The sequence below is a fragment of the Galeopterus variegatus genome, unplaced genomic scaffold (genome assembly GCF_000696425.1).
Source record: "Galeopterus variegatus unplaced genomic scaffold, G_variegatus-3.0.2 Scaffold22, whole genome shotgun sequence".
NCBI classification, from domain to species: Eukaryota; Metazoa; Chordata; class Mammalia; order Dermoptera; family Cynocephalidae; genus Galeopterus; species Galeopterus variegatus.
Window position 1 is genome coordinate 1,406,664 of NW_007726133.1, and position 19,478 is coordinate 1,426,141.

General features: G+C 36.7%; 1 protein-coding gene across 1 annotated transcript in view; it reads left to right on the top strand.

Moving 5' to 3' along the window:
• The first annotated feature begins 5,806 nt into the window (after positions 1-5,806).
• The window catches only part of LOC103586906 (cortactin-binding protein 2-like), an 80,440-nt gene continuing 66,768 nt past the window's right edge, over positions 5,807-19,478 (top strand). The window contains exon 1 of the mRNA XM_008568259.1: positions 5,807-6,064. Coding sequence (XP_008566481.1) covers positions 6,002-6,064 — 63 coding nt within the window. The 5' untranslated portion in view covers positions 5,807-6,001. The remainder of the gene's footprint in view (positions 6,065-19,478) is intronic.

The window sequence follows — 19,478 nt, forward strand, 5'->3', positions numbered from 1 at the left end:
ATATAATGAAGTTCTGTGTACCGAGAAAGTTGGACTTATTTTTTTCCATGTTAATGTTACAGTCTTCAAATTTTGATCTTAAAATTCCAGGATGGATTTCATTGCTTTCCCTTTTCTATAGCTCTTATTCATCCCCAAAACATAAATCTTGCTCACACAGAAAGTTCTAAATGCATTATTAATTATTAGCATGTACTATTAAACTAAGAGGAAAATACATTTCTGTAACTTCTGAGCAAGAGGCAAAAATCGATTTTTCTCAAGTATTTCTCAAAGGCTTTTAGGCTCAGGGAATGACCTAAATATCCTCAGCCCAGTAATCCAGTTACCCTGATGGTATGGGAAATCAGGACATTTGGAGGCTGGAGGAGATTTTAGAGATCACTTAGTCCAACATCCTCATTTTACTGATGAGAAACCTGAGATCCAAACAGATGAAATGACTTGCCCTGCCCTGCTGATTGTTTACTAGCCACGTCTCTCACCCCTCCTACCAGAATGTCTGCTTTCTCAGATGCCCTGGAAGAGATGTTCTTGGTGTTGGTGGGATAAGCTAGAGAATGTGTCTGGTTTTGTGTTTGGTCACCAGATTTTCACCCGGCAGCCCTGATACAACTGATGTGTTTGGGCAAAGATCTGAGTGGCACTTCTGCCATTGTGGCTCATAATATCTCCTGAAGGCTTTTTGGCAACCAGTCAGTGTGCTGACTCCACTAATTCTTAAGGAATATGCACTGTTGGTGGGAACGTAAATTAGTACAGCCATTATGGAAAACTGTACAGCGGTTCTTCAAAAAACTAAACATAGAACTTCCATGTGATCCAGCAATCCCACTACCGGGTATGTACCCAAAGGAAAGGAAGTCAGTATATTGAAGAGATGTTTGCATTCCCATGTTTGTTGCAACACTCTTTACAATAAATGAGGTGTATATACACAATGGAATACTATTCAGCCATAAAAAAGGAATGAAATCCTGTCATTTACAGCAACGTGGTGGGCTTGGAGGGCATTATGTTAAGCGAACCAAGCTAGTAACAGAAAGAGAAATTCCAAATGTTCTCACTCATATATGGAAGCTAAAAAAGTTGATTGCATAGAAGTAGAGACTAGGATGCTGGTTACCAGAGGCTGGAAAGGGGTAGGTGAGATAGTGAGAGTTTGGTTAATGGATACAAAATTACAGCTAGATAGGAGGAATAAGATCTAGTGTCCTATAGCTTTGTAGGGGGACTATAACAATTTATCGAATATTTTCAATAAACTAGAAGAGAGGATTTTGAATTTTCCCAACACAAAGAAATGGTAAATGTTTGAGGTAATGAAGAAAAAGAAAGATCGGTGGTTGCCAGAGTGTCAGGGGAGGAGGGAGGGACAGAGGAAGGACGAATAGGTGGAGCACAGAATTTTTAGGGCAGGGAAACTACAAGGAGATTTTAAAATGTTTGTGGAAAGATAGAATTAAAAGATAATATGAGTCTTTCTATGAACTTTTTAAGTGCCCTTGTATTCTGTATGATACTGTAATGATAAAAACATGACATTGTGCATTTGGCAAAACCCATAGAAGTATACAATACAAAGAGGAAATCCTGTAAAACTTAGTTAATAGTTATCAATGTTGGTTCATAATTATAACAAGTGTACCACATTAATGTAAGATATTAATAATAGGAGAAACCATGCTTGTGTGGGAGGCGTCTGTGAATTGTCCATACTTTATGCTCAGTTTTTCTATAGATCTAAAACTGCTATAAAAATAGTCTGTTACTTAAAATGGTTATAAAGGCAAAGAGAAAGGAAAAAAGAATTAATTAAAAAATAAAAAAAAGGACAAGGCTCTTTTGGCCCTGTTTGTCTGTGATCATTGAATTCATCCTATAAAACCAGTATTTTAGATTGGGGAGGCAGGGAGAGGGGAAAACCTGGTATTGGTGTGTGCTGCGTTCTGGCAAATTAAGATTATTTAATTTAGCTAGATTCTGTTTGGTCTGCTATTTCTCTCTCTCACTGAGCCTGTATGAAATGAAATCCTGAACAATGCCTTTCTCACACCCACCCCAAGTAATTCAGAGCTGTTCACAACTGCTGTGCTAAACAGTAAGAGTATGGGGTTGTTTATCCTCTTTCACTTATATATGTGTGTGTATATATATTATAAATTACATATAATTTATAATAAATCAATATATAATAGATTAGTATACAATAGAGTAATATAAATTAACATATATGATTTAGTATGTCTGAAAGAAGGTACACTGTCTGATAACTAGGCTTTGGATTAGTTTATGCTGCCATGTGAGGTTTTTAAAACTAGGTGTTAAGAAGCACTTTTCCTGTAGTACTTTTCCTGGCAAACACAATAGAAGAGTAGCCTGTGGCATTGAAATCTAGGAGGTCTGTTTTTTTGCTTTGTTTTTTCCATTTTTGTTTTTATTCCCTTTCCATTACTAAAAATTGAGAGTTGGATTTTTCTTTTTTAATTGGGAAAAGCAAGTGCAATAGTAAAGCTTAGTCTATGAACATGTCTGCTGTGATTTGGGGGGGCGGGGGGGCAAAGCAAGGGCGTTGGGGGTCTTGATAGAGATCTTAAATTTTTTATGTGAGTGACAGCATTTGGATCTATCTTGTCTTCCATCTTCTTTGGAAAATTAGATTATCAAGGTGGTCTATAAACATAAGATTTAGAACAATTCCTTTTGCTCTTAAGCCAATAAACTTTAATAATATTTTTTCCTGTACCTAAGTACTTTTGTGCCATATGTGCATCAGATAAATGCCCCTTCATATGAAACAGAAGTCTAGTTTTTTATTTGGGTTTTTGCTTCTAGGCGTGTTTATTTTTCTAAAAATGCCAAAGTGCTTTGTATTTATTTATCAAATACCTGAAGTCTTAAGATCTCTAGCATATTTTCATGTACTTTCTTTTACCCTGCTTTGCTAGAATAAATGGAAACATTAGGTATTGGAGAATGATAACTTGAAAATATTATAATACTTTTATTATTGAAGATCAAGAATTAGTAGTGTTTTAGTGGGGAAATGGGTAGGGAGTGTGGAGGATCGACAGGCAGACAGACTCACTATATATTTAAAATAATATGTCACTTAATACATTGTGATGGGAGACAGTTTTTTTTTTTTTTAAACAATCTGTGTGATATAGTCTATGGTTGAGCAAGAACCCTTGTAAGAGTGTTTTTATTAATTTCTCTTTTTATTGATGGTGATATATGGGAAAACAGAAGTGTTGGTTGCAGGTCAGATGTTGTGATGTCGATGATGGAAACAGGGCAAGCTCTCCTGACTAGTATGAATCAGGATCTTGGCAGTGTCTTTCATAATTTATTAGCTTTTAAAATGGAGCGTTTTGCTTATGAAGCTTCAGGGAAACAAGGACAATAAGATATACAATTAATTAAAATCTTTAGAGCAACCAGCAGCATCATTAATAAAACATTACCCTCTAAAGCACATAAGAATGGCAGCTTACTCTCCCATCTCAGTGGGAAAACCCAGGATAAAAGAGTCTGTCTTTCATCATAGTCAATAAACTGAGTTTATTGGACTTGGGCTGGTAGATTTTCAAAGAAATAGGCTCACAGCCAGTATCCCACTCCTCCCCACATAAAACATCTGGATTAATAATAACAGCCGCCTGCCTTCATCTAGCACTTACTTCATTTGTATGTTCTTGTTTAATCCTCCCAAGAACTTTGCAGGGTAGATGTTAGGATTTTCATTATACTGATGAGAAAACAGAGACTCAGATCAGTTACAGAAAACTACAAAGTGTAGTCCCTGGACCAGCAGCATCAGTAGGAGCCGTTAGAAAGGTAAATTCACAGCCCCACCTCAGACTTACTGAATCAGAATTTCCAGGGGTAGAGCCCAGCAGTCTCTTTTTATATATATATATATACATTCTCCACATGATTTTTATGCTTGCCAGGGTTTGAGAACAATTGGTTTATAAGACCTTATGTGACTCGACTATGTAGTGGGAGCAGAATTTGAGATCTGGTATATTGGATTTTACTATTCGCAAGAACATCTTTATGCTACTTCTAAGCAGGGGTCTTTCAGAACTACACATATTTTGGGCTGCTATAGATTTTTCTTTTCTCTTTGTCCATCCTTAGCCCCTGTCTTCCCAAATAACTGCTTTGTCTAGTGTATGTGCAAAAAGAAACGATTTTAAAAGAAAGATCCTTTTAAAATCCTTCTTCAGAGAACCCCCAGCTCTGGTTTCTTAACCCATTTATGCCATTACATCTCTTTTCAGAAGGTTTTATTAAAATTGAGACATGACCAGTTCTGGTCACGCCTGTTTGAAAGCGCCTGAAATCATTAATGGTCTTTGCTGTGTCTTCACAGGGATAGCCTGGTGTTAGACAAACAGGTGCTAAACTAGTTCTTGTTGGCCAGTTGAGAGAATCGCACTATTTTCATCTCATCTCAGAGCTTGCTCTAGAATATTGGTATATTGTGCTGGTGAAGTGTGCAGACCGGTCACGGCACCTGGTTGTATATCCTGGTTTTCCCATTTACTGGTTACATGAGCTGGATATGTTATCCAACTTGTGTGAGTTGGATGTACTGAGACATTTGAGGATGGACATGTGTTCCCCTCCCTATGATGGTGACTCAGTTTGTCAGATGAGTCTGTCCATAGAACAGAGGAGCAGAGTGTGTGTTGTGGAAGGGGCTCAGGCTTTGGACTCTTCAGGTCCAGCTGTGAACATGCTAACTGATCCTCTCAGCTTTATCTCTAAAATGGATGTTAAAAGACCTACTTGTACAAGTTGTTATGAGGACAGAGGTCAGAGCTGAAGACAAAAGAATTGGAAGTCAGTGGTATGTCATTGGGATTAAAAGTGTGAGATTGAATGCAGTCACCTGGGGAAGGAATGAAGAGAAAATGGCAGGGCTGGAAGAGCATTGGGTGAGTGACTGTGACCCCCCAGGGCCCTGGCGCTGACACTTCATGGTGTAGCTGGGTGTCTGGAAGGTTCCCTTATTACAGCCTCAGCTCCCTACCAAGCCTGCCTCATAGAATGCCAGGAAGCTATGGGGGCCTTACATAAGAGAGCATTTTGATAATCACATAGCAGGGGTTCCAGACTCTCCTGACCACAGCCCAGATGACTACTCATGGGTGGTGGGCCAGGCTTCTTAAAAGTGCATGTGCCTGTACTGTGTGTGTGTGTGTTGGTGCAGGAAGATTGGCAAAATGAAGAGCGTGTTTTCTCTAAAGGGTCAGCTGCTACTTGGCTCTGCAGATTATTGCCCTGTGGGAATATGAATCTGGGGTTACCCGCTCATCTGGGTCATCTGACTTTTAAAGAAAAGTGAGGGGTCTGGATTTTTTGGTAACATTTTCAGGTTTTTTTTTTTTTTTTTTTTATGTTAGCACTTTGTGGCCCAAGTATCACACATCTGCGGGCCAGATTTGGCTGTCAGCTGCTGGCTGGTGGCCTCTGCTGCAGAGTGTTCTATAAACATGACCTGTTATTATTGGATGTCTTGGAGTTTATAATAACCTCCCAGGAGTCTTTACGTTGGGGCCCTTCTAGGAATACATCTGTGCTTTCTTTGCTACCCTCAAAATTACCCTCCCCCCCACAAGATATACCAGGCCTGTTTTGAGTCAGACTCCAGAGACTTCAAAATTTGTGCTGCATAATTTGGAGAGATTCTGAATCAGGTGTCCAGGCAGGCTGGGGAACTGTTTCCGTAGAGGGGCGATTTGGGAGATCAGCATTATGGTTTTTACTTATCCTAGAAGGTCAAAGCATAGATTGTCTGCTGCCAAGCAGTGCCCCAGTGCCTCTTGGGTTTGCCGAGTCACTGGGATAAAAATGATCCTTTACAAAGCCTTAGGATGTATGCATCTTTTTTGGGAATAGTTTTTTTTTTTTTTCATTGCCTTGTTTTTTGTTTGTGTTACAGAAAAAAGAGTTTGATGTGGATAACCTCAGTAAATCCGAGCTGCGGATGCTGCTCAGTGTGATGGAAGGGGAGCTAGAGGCCAGAGACCTCGTCATCGAGGCCCTGCGGGTAAGAACATTCCAGGGCTGGGTCTCCTTGCTGTGTCGTTTTCTTTTTTCAAAAGGCAGTGGCAAAACTTTTTCCTTAATTTTTGAATCAAATAGATTTAAAGTGTTACATCTGGTTAAAATGTGCCCCTCATCACAAGCACCAACCCATAATCTTTATAAGCACAAACAAGAAGTCGACGCTCATTGCAGTGATCGGGGCTGGGAGTAAACTGTTTAATATGAGAAACTGGAGAAATCAGCTGTATTAGTTCATAAATCTTTTTATGTTTCCCATGCCTGTTTGGTTAAAAACATATGTTTGTATAAAAGTGGTAATATGATATCCTACATGTATGCAAGGGCAGTGAGGAAAAAATTAAGAGAATTATTTATTTTAAAAAGTACTGATAATCTTTTTCCTTCTTATGTAAATTATAAATGGTTGTTTTTTATTTTCAGAAACTCATGAGTTAAAAAAGCTTATATGTACATGTCTTCAAATATTTTTATTTGATCTTTCAGTAATTTTGGAATATTTGCATAATTACTTGTGGAGGATATATTACTGAAATGCCTCAATAAAGGTTTCTTTTTGAAAAAACAATGTTCATTAAACTTTCTTGATGCAGAGTTTTCTAATTGGGTATTTTGGATCTTACAATTGTTTTGGTATGTTAATCAAAGGTAAGTTTATTTTTTTTCTTCTTTTATATTTAATGTTTTGTATGGAAACAGTTCACCTGGCCAAAAGGGATATTTACTATAAATAAAGTATGGGTTTATCTTATTTCACCAGGAAGTATTTCCTCAAACTTTGTCGTAGGGAGTTTATTTTGACGTATGAAAATCTGTGAAATACACCAAATTGTTGCCTGTGACAGGATCTTATATGGTATAGGAGGGAGGTAGTAATGGTGGATGGTCAGACATATGGAGAAGGCAGATGTGGTGAAAACCCAGTTGTGTGCGAAAGTTGGCACAGTAGGGATAGTGATTATTCCTCAATTTGATGACAGAGGACAATTGCCTCAGAAAAAACAGGAATATAGTTATGTCATCTGCATGCTAATATTGACTTGAAGGTGTTGCTTTTTGCATGACACGTTGTGGTAAGTAGGTTGCACAGTTTGATTGTGAGAGGTGTTCATCCTGTTCCACATTTGGAACATGTGCATTGCTTGCCAATGTATATTTTCTTGAATGAGTTTTTTGGGAGAAATGCTGACGCAGTAAGTGTATCATGAAAATGTGTGACTCTCAGCCCAAGAACAGAGTAGAGGCACAGTCACCTTTTGAGGCCAGTAATATATAATCTCTTGAGACCAAGCAGAAGTGAAAGGTTCCAGCTCTACCTTAGGTTTTTTCCATACCTCTCTGCTAACCTGTGAAAGGCATCAGCACTGTGGAATTCCCCGGTGCTGACCTATATGTTTGAACATTTAGAGGATTCTGTGTTTTTGTTACCTCAGCAACCACATGTGTTTCTCTTTTTAACTTAATTACAGTACTTTCAAATGTAAGAATAGAGGTAGTCTTGCTAATAATCAGGACTTGCCAAAGTGAATGTTTTTCATAGAATCAAGGAATGTTAGAATTACAAGGAGCCTTAGATGATATCATGTCATAGGTCAGTGATTTACATCCCTTTGAGATCCATTTTCATAAAATATTTTGTATTACCCTTCTATTATCTTGTAATTAAATTTATGGATAATTACATGTATAAGCAGGTTATGTTGAAAATACAAAACCAATGCATTGCCCTTATTGAGATGTAAAGATAATAGGTAAGTGATTTATAATAAAATATATATATTCCTGAATGAGTGCTCAGGCTTGACTGCACTGGAAGGCATGAAGTAGGTGGCTGTTTGCACCTATTCATAGCATCACCATGAGTGCAATAGTTGCAAAAGAATCCTGATCCTGGTATGCCACATTGTTGACTCAGATCCAGTGAGCAGATTTGCTGTGGGTGAGGTAATTTTTCTGAAATGGTGAATGACTCTTTTAAAGTTACAAACAAAAGTACACATTACATGGGTGTTGAATCCCTGCAAAAGTTGGTTAGCTAAAACAATGAAAACAACTTGTTTATAGGTAAAAGGAGTTACTGTCTAGGCTCAGATGGTCATACTGATGGTTATATCAAAGAATGAACAGAGGGATGTTTGAATGTTGTTCGGGACATGGGACTGGTTCTGGATGTGTAATAATCCCTTCTCTCTGCCCCCAAAGTGCCAATCACTATGAGAACTAAAAAACTCTCTTGACTGTTTCTAAAACACTGCCAGGGTACAGCTCCTGTGGACAACCACTGGCTGAGATCAGTCTCCTTCATTTATAGATCAAAATCAGGCAAACAAAAAGGAAACCTGAAAAGATCACGACTTATCTAAGTCATAAATGTGGCGTGCGTGAGAGTCAGCTGATTCCTTTTTCACATAGCCTCCCATTTGGAACTCAGTGTATATGGAGATTCTTAAATCTTTTTGTTATTTTTTAAAATTGAGAATTGTGATTGATTTATTTATATTTTAATTTTAATAAAGTTTTGTATAATATAACTAATATAATTGTATAATATTAAATTTAATAATAAATTGTTATTATAAAAATGGCATTATTATACTACTCTTAAAAGAGGTCTTTTTTAAGCTACCTGTGGTAGCTGTCATAGACTCACTGTGGTGATTTACTGGTTGACTATTCCCTGGGGCATTCACTGGGACTATTGAAATGTTTACTTGGGTCCAAGTGTGTCACTTAGTTGCCTTTACCTTTAGTAACAGAATGTAGGTTAGTGACTGACTAATGCCCTAAAGAGAAATTGGGAAGTAGAGAAGACGTGAAACTTTCATTTTTATTTCATATTATGAGATAAAATTATTCTTAAATTAAGAATCAAAATCTCACAGTGATCAGTATGCTGCTATTCATACCGATGAATATGGGAAATTGGGAAAGAAGTACTTTTTTTCTTAAAAGTCAAAAGTAATATTTCTCTGAATATAGTAAATATTTTTAACTTATATAAATTATGAAGATATAAAGATTTGTACCTTACACTTCATTAAATTTAGAAATGATTCTGTTGCAAGGTATTCAAATTCTTTAGAATTGTAAAATCTTTAAGAATATATTTCATACCAAGCTATTTTACTTTTTAAGTCATGCTATCCTGATGCTTTTTTAAAATTTTAATTTCAGTTTTAAATTTTAACATTTACTCATACATATTTGTGGGATACGGTGTTTGAATACATGCGTATACTGCACTGTGATTCACTTAGGGTAGATAGCATAGGTTTGTACCCATTAGTCCACTACTGCTCCCACAGCCCTCCCACCCTCTCAGCCTCTGTTAACCATTATTCTACTTTCTACTTCTATGAGAAACACTTTTTTTTAGATTCCACATATGAATGAAATTGTGCGGTAATTGTCTTTCTGTGCTTTGATTCACTTAACATGGTAGTTTCCACTTCCATCCATGTTGCTACACATGACAGCAATTCCTTTTTTTTTAATAGCTGAATAGTATTTTATTGTCTATATATACTGCAGGGTTTTTTATCCATTCATCTTTTGATGGGCATTTAGGTTGTTCCATTTCTTGGCGATTGTGAATAGTGTTCCAGTAAACATGGGAGTACAGGTGTCTTTTCAGTATATTGATTTCATTTCCTTTGGGTATTTACTCAGTAGTGGGATAGCTGAGTTGTAAGGTACATCTATTTTTAGTTCTCTGAGGAACCTCCATACTGTTTTTCACAATGGCTGAAACAATTTGTTTTCCCACCAACAATGTAGGAGAGTTGCTTTTTCTTTGCATCCTCGCCAGTGTTGTTTTCTGTCTTGTTGATAACAGCCATTCCAACTGGAGTGAGATATTTCATTGTGGTTTTAATTTGCATTTCCTGATGATTAGTGATGTTGAGGCTTTTCTCCTGTGCCTATTTGTTGGCCGTTTGTAAATCTTCTTTTGAGAAATGTCTGTTCAGATCCTTAGCCCATTTTTTAATTGCGTTATTAGTTTTTTGGCTGTTGAGTTGAGTTCCTTTGCTGTGGATATTAGCCCCTGTCTGATGTGTAGTTGGCACACACTTTCTCTCATCCTGTAGGTTGTCTCTTCACTTTGTTGATTGTGTCCCTTGCTGTGTAGAAGCTTTTTAGTTTGATGGAATCTCATTTGTGCATTTTTGCTTTTAGTTGCCTATGCCTTTGTAATCTTGTCCAAAAAAAGTTCTGCCCACTTCCAATGTGTGTAGTTTTTCCCATTTTCTTCTAGTAGTTTCATGGTTTCAGGTCTTAAATTTAGGTCTTTAATCCATTTTCTTCCACCGATGTTTTTGATTTTTGCATATGGTGAGAGAGAGTGGTCTAGTTTCAACCTTCTGCATGTAGATATCCAGTTTTCCCAATACCTTAGTGAAGAGTTGTCCTTTCCCCAATGTACATTTTTGGCACCTTTATCAAAAATCAGTTGGTTGTAAGTGCATAGGTTTATTTCTAGGCTCTCTATTCTGTTCCATTGATTCATTTGTCTGTTTTATGCCAATACCATGCTGTTTTGGTTACTATAGTTTTATAGTATGTTTTGAAGTAAGGTGGTGTGATACCTCCAACTTTGTTCTTTTTGTTCAAGATTGTTTAGCTATATGGGGTCTTTTGAGGTCCCATACAAACTTTAAGGTTATTTTTTTCTATTTCTTTGAAGAATGTTATTGGTATTTTGATTGGAATTATGTTGAATCTGTAGATTGCTATGGGTTATGTGGACATTTTGATGATCTTAATTCTTCCAGTCCATGAACACAGGGTATCTTTCCATTTATTTGTGTCATCTTCAGTTTCTTCCACCAATGTTTTATAGTTTCAATGTAGAGGTCTTTCATCTACTTGATTATATTTACTCCTAGGTAAGTTTTTTGTTTTTGTTTGTTTGTTTTGGTAGCTATTGTGAATGAAATTACTTTCTTGATTTCTCCTTCAGCTATTTTGTTATTGTCATATAGGAATGCTATTGATTTTTGTGTGTTGATTTTGTATCCTGCTACTATACTGAATTTATTAGTTCTAGTAATGTTTCAGTAGAGTCTTTAGGGATTTGTATCTACGTGATCATGTCGTCTTCTTTCCAATTTGATACCCTTTATTGCTTTTTCTTGCCTTATCGCACTGGCTAGAACTCCCAGTACTACGTTGAATAAGAGTGGGGAAAGTGGGCAGCCTAGTCTTGTTCCAGATCTTAGAGGAAAAGCCTCCAATTTTTGTCCATTTAGTATGGGGTTTGTCATATATGGCCTTTATTATGTTGAGGTACATTCCTTCTATATGTAATTTGTTGAGTGTTTTTTAATCACAAAAGGGTGTTGGATTTTATCAAATGCTTTTTCTATATCTATTGAAATGATTAGTATGGTGTATTTCTTTCATTCTGTTGATGTGATGTATCACATTTAATGATTTGCCTATGTGGAACCATCCTTGCATTGCTGTGATAAATCCCACTTGATCATGGTGAATGATCTTTTTAATGTGGTGTTGGATTCTGTTTGCCAGTATTTTTTGAGGATTTTTGTATTTGTGGTCATTAGGAATATTGTTCAGTAGTTTCCTTTTTCTGTTGTATCTTTTTCCAGTTTCAGTGTGAGGAATGTTAGTCTCATAGAATGAGTTTGGAAGTATTTCCTCCTCTTCAATTTTTTGAAAGAGTTTGAGAAGAGTTGGTGTTAGTTCTTCTTTAAATGTTTGGTAGAATTTAGTGGTGAAGCCATCCAGTCCTGGGTTTTCCTCATTGGGAGACTTTTAATTACTGCTTTAATCTCATTACTCATGATTGGTCTGTTTAGGTTTTCTAGTTCTTCATGATTCAACCTTGGTAAGTTATATGTGTCTAGGAGATTATCTATTTCTACTAGATTTTCCAGTTTGTTAGCGTATATAGTTGTTCATAATTGTCTCTTAATGATCTTTTGTATTTCTCTGGTATCAGTTGTAATGTCTCCTTTTTCATTTATGATTTTGAGTCTTCCTTTTTTTCTTCATTAGTTTAGCAAAAGGTTTATCGATTTTATCTTTTTGGAAAACTAACCGTTTCATCAATTTTTTTGTATTGATTTTTAATATCTAATTTATTTCTGCTCTGATCTTTGTTATTTTTCTCTTTCTACTAATTTGGCATAATCTAGTTCCTTGAGGAATAATGTTACATTGTTTATTTGAAGGCTTTCTTCCTCTTTAATGTAGGCATTTATTACTGTAAACTTCCCTCTTAGAACTGCTTTTGCTGTATCTCATAGGTTCTGACATGTTGTGTTTTCATTTTCACTAGTCTCCAGGAATTTTTAAATTCTGATTTGATTAATCCGATTTCTTTTTGATTTCTTCTTTAACCCATTCATTGTTTAGGAGAATGTTGTTTAATTTGCATGTATTTGTACAGTTTCCAATGTCCCTTTTGTGATTGATTTCTAGTTTTATTTCACTGTGGTCTGACAAGATTGTTGATCTGATTTTAATTTTTAAAAATTTGCTGAGACTTGTTTTGTGATCTAACATATAGTCTGGCCTAGAGAATGTTCTATGTGTTGCTGAGAAGAATGTGTATTCTGTAGCCATTGGGTGAAATATTCTATAAATGTCCATTAGATCCAATTGCCTAGAGTAGAGATTAATTCTGATGTTTCTTGGTTTATTTTCTATCTGGATGATCTGTCCTTTGCTGAAAGTGGATTATTAAAGTCCCCAAATTTTATTGTGTTGGAATCTATCTCTCCCATTAGGTCTAATAGTAATTGCTTTATATATCTGGGTGCTCCAGTGTTGGGAATGTGTACACTTGGAATTGCTATATCTTCTTGTTGAATTGATCCCTTTATCATCATATAATGACCTTTCTTACCTTTTTTTACTTTTCATAGCTTGGAATCTATTTTATCAAAGTGTAGTTACTCCTGCTCTTTTTTCGGTTTCCATTTGCAAAATTTCTTTTTTCATTCCTGTACTTTCGGTTGATGTGTGGTTTTACAGGTGAACTGAGTTTCTTGTAGGCAGCATATTGTCCTTATTTTGTAATCCATTCAGCTACTCTGTGTCTTTTAATTGGGGAATTTAGTTCATTTACATTTAGAGTTATTGATATATAGGGACTTGTTACTGCCATTTTGTTACTTTTTTTTCCTGGTCATTTTGTAGATCCTTTTTTCCATTATTACCATCTTCCTTTGTGGTTTAGTCTTTTCTCTAGCTGTATGTTTTGATTCCTCACTATCTATTTTTGGTATGTCTCTTATAAGTTTTGTGTTATGGTTACCATGAAGTTTACAAAAAACATGTTATAGTTATAACAGATTATTTTAAACTAACAACAACTTAACTTTGATATCTAAGAAAAAATAAAAAGCCTAATTCAACTCTATACCTTGACATCATTCTCCCTCTTTCACATTTTGTTGTTTCAAGTTACAGTTTTTGTATTTGTTTGTCTCTTAAATACAATTGTTGTATTTGTTAATGTCTTGTTGGGTTTATCCTTCAGTCTTCATAATAAAGATATAAGTGGTTTATTCACTACCCTTCCAACATCGGAGTATTCTGAGTTTTTCTGAGTAGTTACTTTATTAGTGAGGTATGTACCTTCAGATGTTTTCTTGCTCCTCTTTAGCATCGTCTTCTTTCAGACTGAAGAACTCCCTTTAGCATTTCTTATAAGTCAGGTCTAATATTGATGAATTCCCTTGGATTTCATTTGTTTAGGAAAGACTTTATTTCACCTTCATATTTGTGGGTTAGTTTTGCTGGATAGAGAATTTTTGGTTGACTTTTTCTTCCTTCAACACTTTGAATATATCATCCCATTCCCTCCTGGCCTGTAGGGTTCCTTCTGAGAAATCCACTGAGAGATGTATTGGGGCCCCAATATGTCTCCAATATTATATGTTTCTTTTCTTTTGCTGCTTTCAGTGTTCTGCTGCTCCTTGTCTTGTACCATGTCACCCGCAGAAGTGGCTGGGGCTTGAATGGCTGGAATGGTCCCTCTTTCCTCTCCTCACAGCCTTTCATGAATATAGCATGTTTCTCCACCTCTTTCCACAAGCTGAAGTGATTTCACGATGGAAATTTTTGCATTTTAATAGTTGTAAGTTGGTCACTTGTGAGGTTAGCAATGCTGGAGATTGTCTATTCCACCATCTTGATGACTGCATTCCTCTAATAATTTCCTTGATGCTTTCGATTTTCAAAATCATTAAAAATTGCATAGATAATTGAATTAATGGCAATGGACTTTTCAGAACAATCCATAAGTACGATTTGGGGGGGGGGGGGAGGGTACTATGAGATTATAATATATATCTTGGTACTTTTGCTATTTTCATATGTTTAAGGAAAAAATATTTCCCAGTACAAAAAGTGCATGATTTTATAACAGATATATTCAAGACATTAATTTTTATTGAGGGGAAAACTATATTTTAAAAAGAGCAGTATTATGGAAAATCTGAATTGCATAAAGCTGCTTAACTGAAATATATTTCTTAGTGATTCTCCCTCATTCACACAAAGTAGGAGTAAATCTTCGAATAAGTATGTATGTTCAAATGAAGTCCAGAGGAAAATCCTTTGGAGTCTAATAGAGAATGTGACCAAGGAGAAGCAGCTGTTTTCTAAAAACCAAGGTAGGCACAGAGCCTTTTGAATTAATTGAATATTCAAAATGTGAGTACACAATTTATCCAGAAATAAATGACTCAAGGTTAATTGTTTAGTTTGTGGAGTCTTCTGGCCTTCGTTTCTTTTTCATTCCTGCTGCTGGTATCCTTATCAGTATGTTAGTTAAAGAGAGACAAGGGCAAGATGATGAAAATGCTGTAATTCTACAATTTTAAAAGTCAAATTTATATGTTTTAGCCTATGTTACCAAACCAAAGGATGTCTTTGCTGCCCAAATGACTAAGAAGTCTCTCACGTCAGTGTGTACAATGATAAAGATTAGCATTTATTTGGATGGCCATTCTATGGAGCCTGTGGTAGCCAAAGGAGCTTTCAGACCTTGGGCTCCATGAGAGCTTAAAATCACAGATACTTACAGGTCAGGAATTTGGGTAGGGGTCTCAGGAATCATGTGGGTGTCTGATTGGTCAGCAGTGGGGTCAGCGTAATTATTTGTGGCATCATAAGGTCCTCCTTAGCTTCTTTGAGTATGGAGGTGTACACATTTCAAATCACTCTTGTAGTTTGTTAACTTCAAAGACAACTTGAAGAGAGGGGTTCCAGATGTTATCTTAAGCCACAAGGAATTCATTTAAGGAACAAACATTCTGACCTTCAGGTTTTAGCCTAAGGATTGCTTTGGCTATTCGGGATCTTTTGTTGTTCCATATGAAGGGTAAGATTGTTTTTTCTATTTCTGTGAAGAATGTCATTGGTATTTTGATGGGGATTGCATTGAATCTGTAGATCACTTTGGGTAGTATAGACATTTTCACTAAGTTAATTCTTGCAATCCAGGAGCATGGAATATCTTTCCATCTTTTTGTGTCCTCTTTAATTTCTTTGAGAAGTGGTTGGTAGTTCTCATAGTAGTGATCTTTCACCACCTTGGTTAAATTGATCCCTAGGTATTTTATTTTTTGTGTGTGACAATTGTAAATGGGCTTACTTTCTTTATTTCTCTTTCTGTTAGTTCATTGTTTGAGTATATGAATGCAACTGATTTGGAGGCATTTATTTTGTATCCTGCAATGTTACTGAAGTTATTAACCAGCTCTAGGAGTTTTTTGATAGAGTCTTTAGGTTTTTCAATATATAGTAGCATGTCATGTCCAAATAGGGAATGTTTGGTTTAGTCTTGTCTGATCTGGATTCCCTTTTATTTCTTTCTCTTGCCTGATTGCTCTGGCTAGTACCTCCAGTACTATGTTAAACAGAATTGGTTAGAGTGGGCATCCTTGTCTTGTTCCTGTTCTTAACAAACCCCAAATAGCCAAAGCAATCCTGAGCAAAAAAAAAAAAAAAGCCAGAGACATAGTACTACCTGACTTCAAATTATAGTACAAAGTTATTGTAACCAACCCAGCATGATATGGGTATAAAAATAGACATACCAGTGGAGTAGAATTGAAAACCCAGAAATCACCCCCCAGGCTTAAAGCCATCTGATATTGGACAAAGACAACAAAAATCTACATTGGGGAAAAGACTGCCTCTTCAACAAGTGGTGCTGGGAAAACTGGATATCCATATGCAGAAGAATGAAACTAGAAATGCACCTCTCACCATACACTAAAATCAACTCAAAATGGATTAAAGACTTAAGTGTAAGACCTAAAACTGTAACATTACTAAGGGAAAATATAGGTGAAACACTTCAGCAGCTAGGTCTGGGCATAGACTTTATGAACATGAGCCCAAAAGCACAATCAGCAAAAGAAAAAATTTTTAAAATGGGACTATATCAAACTAAAAAGCTTCTGCACAGCAAAGGAAACAATCAACAGAGTGAAACAACAACCTACAGAGTGGGAGAAAATTTTTGCTAACTGTGCATCTGACAAGGGATTAATATCCATAATATATAAGGAACTCAAGCAGTTATACAGTAAAATAACAAATAATCCAATTAAAAAATGGGCAAAGAACTGTATAGACATTTTTCAAAGGAAGACATACAAATGGCTGACAGGTACATGAAAAAATGCTCAACATCACTAGTCATCAGGGAAATGCAAATTAAAACTACACTGAGATAACACCTCACTCCAGTTAGATTGGCTATAATCAAAAAGATGGTAAATAACAAATGCTGGTGAGGATGTGGAGAGAAGGGAACGCTCCTACACTGTTGGTGGGACTGTAAATGAGTACAACCACTATAGAAAACCGTATGGAGGTTTCTCAAACAACTACAGATAGATCTTCCATATGATCCAGCAATTCCACTTCTGGGTATATACCCAGAGGAATGGAAATCATGTTGAAGGGATACCTGCACTCCCATGTTCATCATAGCTCTGTTTACAATAGCCAAGACATGACATGGAACCAACCTAAATGTCCATTGATGGATGATTGGAAAAGGAAACTGTGGTATATATACACCATGAAATTCTACTCTGCCATAAAAAAGAATGAAATTCTCCCATTTGCAACAACACAGATGAGCCTGGAGAAACTTATGTTGAGTGAAACAAGCAAAGCGCAGAGGGATAAATGCCGCATGTACTCACTTATTTGTGGGAGCTAAGAGAGAAAGATGGAAGGAAAGACAGACCACAGTAGTGTGTTGGTCTTGCAGAGGGAGAGAACATTCCCTGGGCTACAAAGTGGAGTTGGGGGCGGGAGGGGAAGGAGAGGAAGGTTGGGGATAATTGGGCATACAAATGCAATTTGTGGTAATGGGTATGCTGCCAGTATGAATCTGGCCCTCACATCATGGGCACAAGGGGTGAAAATCAGCTTTCTATCTCATGAATATTCATAACCAATTTTTAAAAAAAGAAAAAAGTTTTAGCCTAAGGATATGTATGTTTAATCAGCTTTACTCTTATTTTAAAATTAACTGAGTTGTATTGTTATTCTGAGGAATCCAGACCATCCTGCTTGGTCAAGCAGATTTTCATTTGCTGTTTCTCCCCTCCCCACTTCTGCTCTTGCTGGGGTCAGGGGAATAGCTAGGTGAAATTAGGATCTGTCCCCCAGTTTCACCTACATTTTATAGGGCCCAGCATAAGTTTACATAAATATTATGTCATTGAAACAATGAATTTCTTTGGCAGTTATCTTCAGATTTCTTCTATGCCTTCTTTTTCCTCTTAGATAGGATATATGAGATGACATGGGAAGTCTTCCTCTTAACTTATTATATACAGTGACTACATAATCCAGACTCTCAAGTATTACTTGCATTGAAATTTTTAAAAATTAGCTAGTTTCAAGTAGAATGCATTTGTGAGTATAGCACTAGTGACATTGGGACTTTCAAACTATAGAATTGCTTGGTACAAGGGGCTGTAGCAGAGACCTAAAGTACAGTAGATTAAATAAGAATTTTGTTTCTCTCTCTCATAGCGTTCTGGAGGTGAGTGATCTCAACTGCTGAGGCAGCTCTGCACCAAGTGGTCATTTAAAAACCTGGGTTATTTTTGCCTTATTACTCTCCTTAGCGAGTTGCTTCCTCTGCATGGTTGAGGCAGGATCAATGCCAGCTCCACATCCCAGTGTATGGTAAGGAGGAAAGAGAAAATGAAGGGCAAGTAGTTTCCTCTAAGCATGTGCTTTTGTTCTACACAGTGCACACGGATGCATTGGTGAGAACTTTTGTGGACACAGCTCGTTGCATAGGAGAATGGAAAATGGCCCTGGCTGACAGGCAACTCTTTAGTGCTATGGAAGAAGACAGGAGTTTGGAAGACATTAGTGACTTGCTAAAGTCCCAGAGGGAGGAGTCTTATTTTGGTTTAATGTTATCTTGTAAAACACCCTAGGATATGATATAGGAAGACAGACTCTTCTCTTCCTCTTTCCCTCAGTAAGTATTTGTTGGGTACCTACTATGGATCAAGCATAAAAGTGAAGTTTGAAGTGCATATAAATGGAGAAATATTAGGCCAAAATTGTGTGTGTTTAGAAAATTCTGTACCTTGACTTTATATATACATATATATATAAGTAGTTGTTCCAAGTAGTGTCATTTGGGCCCAAGTTTTACTTTTCTCAGACTGTGACTCAGTAGGTTCAGAGTTTGTCTAGAACAATCTGACTCTTCAAAACCTGACTCATTAAATGGGTTCATAATTCAAATTTTTTAAAAGGCTTTTTAGTGATTTTGCTTTAAAGAAGATTTTCTCATCCCATCCTCAGCACTGTTGATATTGAGGACCATCTATTTTTTGTCATTGTGGGGGCTGTCCTGTGTATTGTGGGCTTGGGGGGGCTGTCCTGTGTATTGTGGGCTGTTTAGCAGCATCCCTGATCTCTACCCACTAGATGCCAGTAGCACCTCCCCAGTTGTGACAGTGAAGAAAGTCTCCCCATGGGAGACAGAATCACCCCCACTTAGGAAACACTTCTCTAGAATAATACTGGTCAAGGAAATACCACTTTTAAACTGTATTTCCTAAAATAAATGTAAAACTCTAAATTAGTAATTCAAATACATTATAATGAAGTAATTTTCTTGTGAAATATTGTTCCTTCAGAGCTAAAAATTAATCTGAAAATACTCATTTTAACAAATTTTATGACCCTTTCAGAATGTGCCACATGTTTTACTATTTAAAATTGTACCATAGGGGCCGGCCCGGTGGCACACTGGATAAGTGCGCCGCTTGGGAAGCGCCGTGGTGCTCCCGCCCGAGGGTTCGGATCCCACATACAGACCGGTTCCCGCTCACTGGCTGAGCGAGGCGCGGGAGCAACACCGAGGGTTG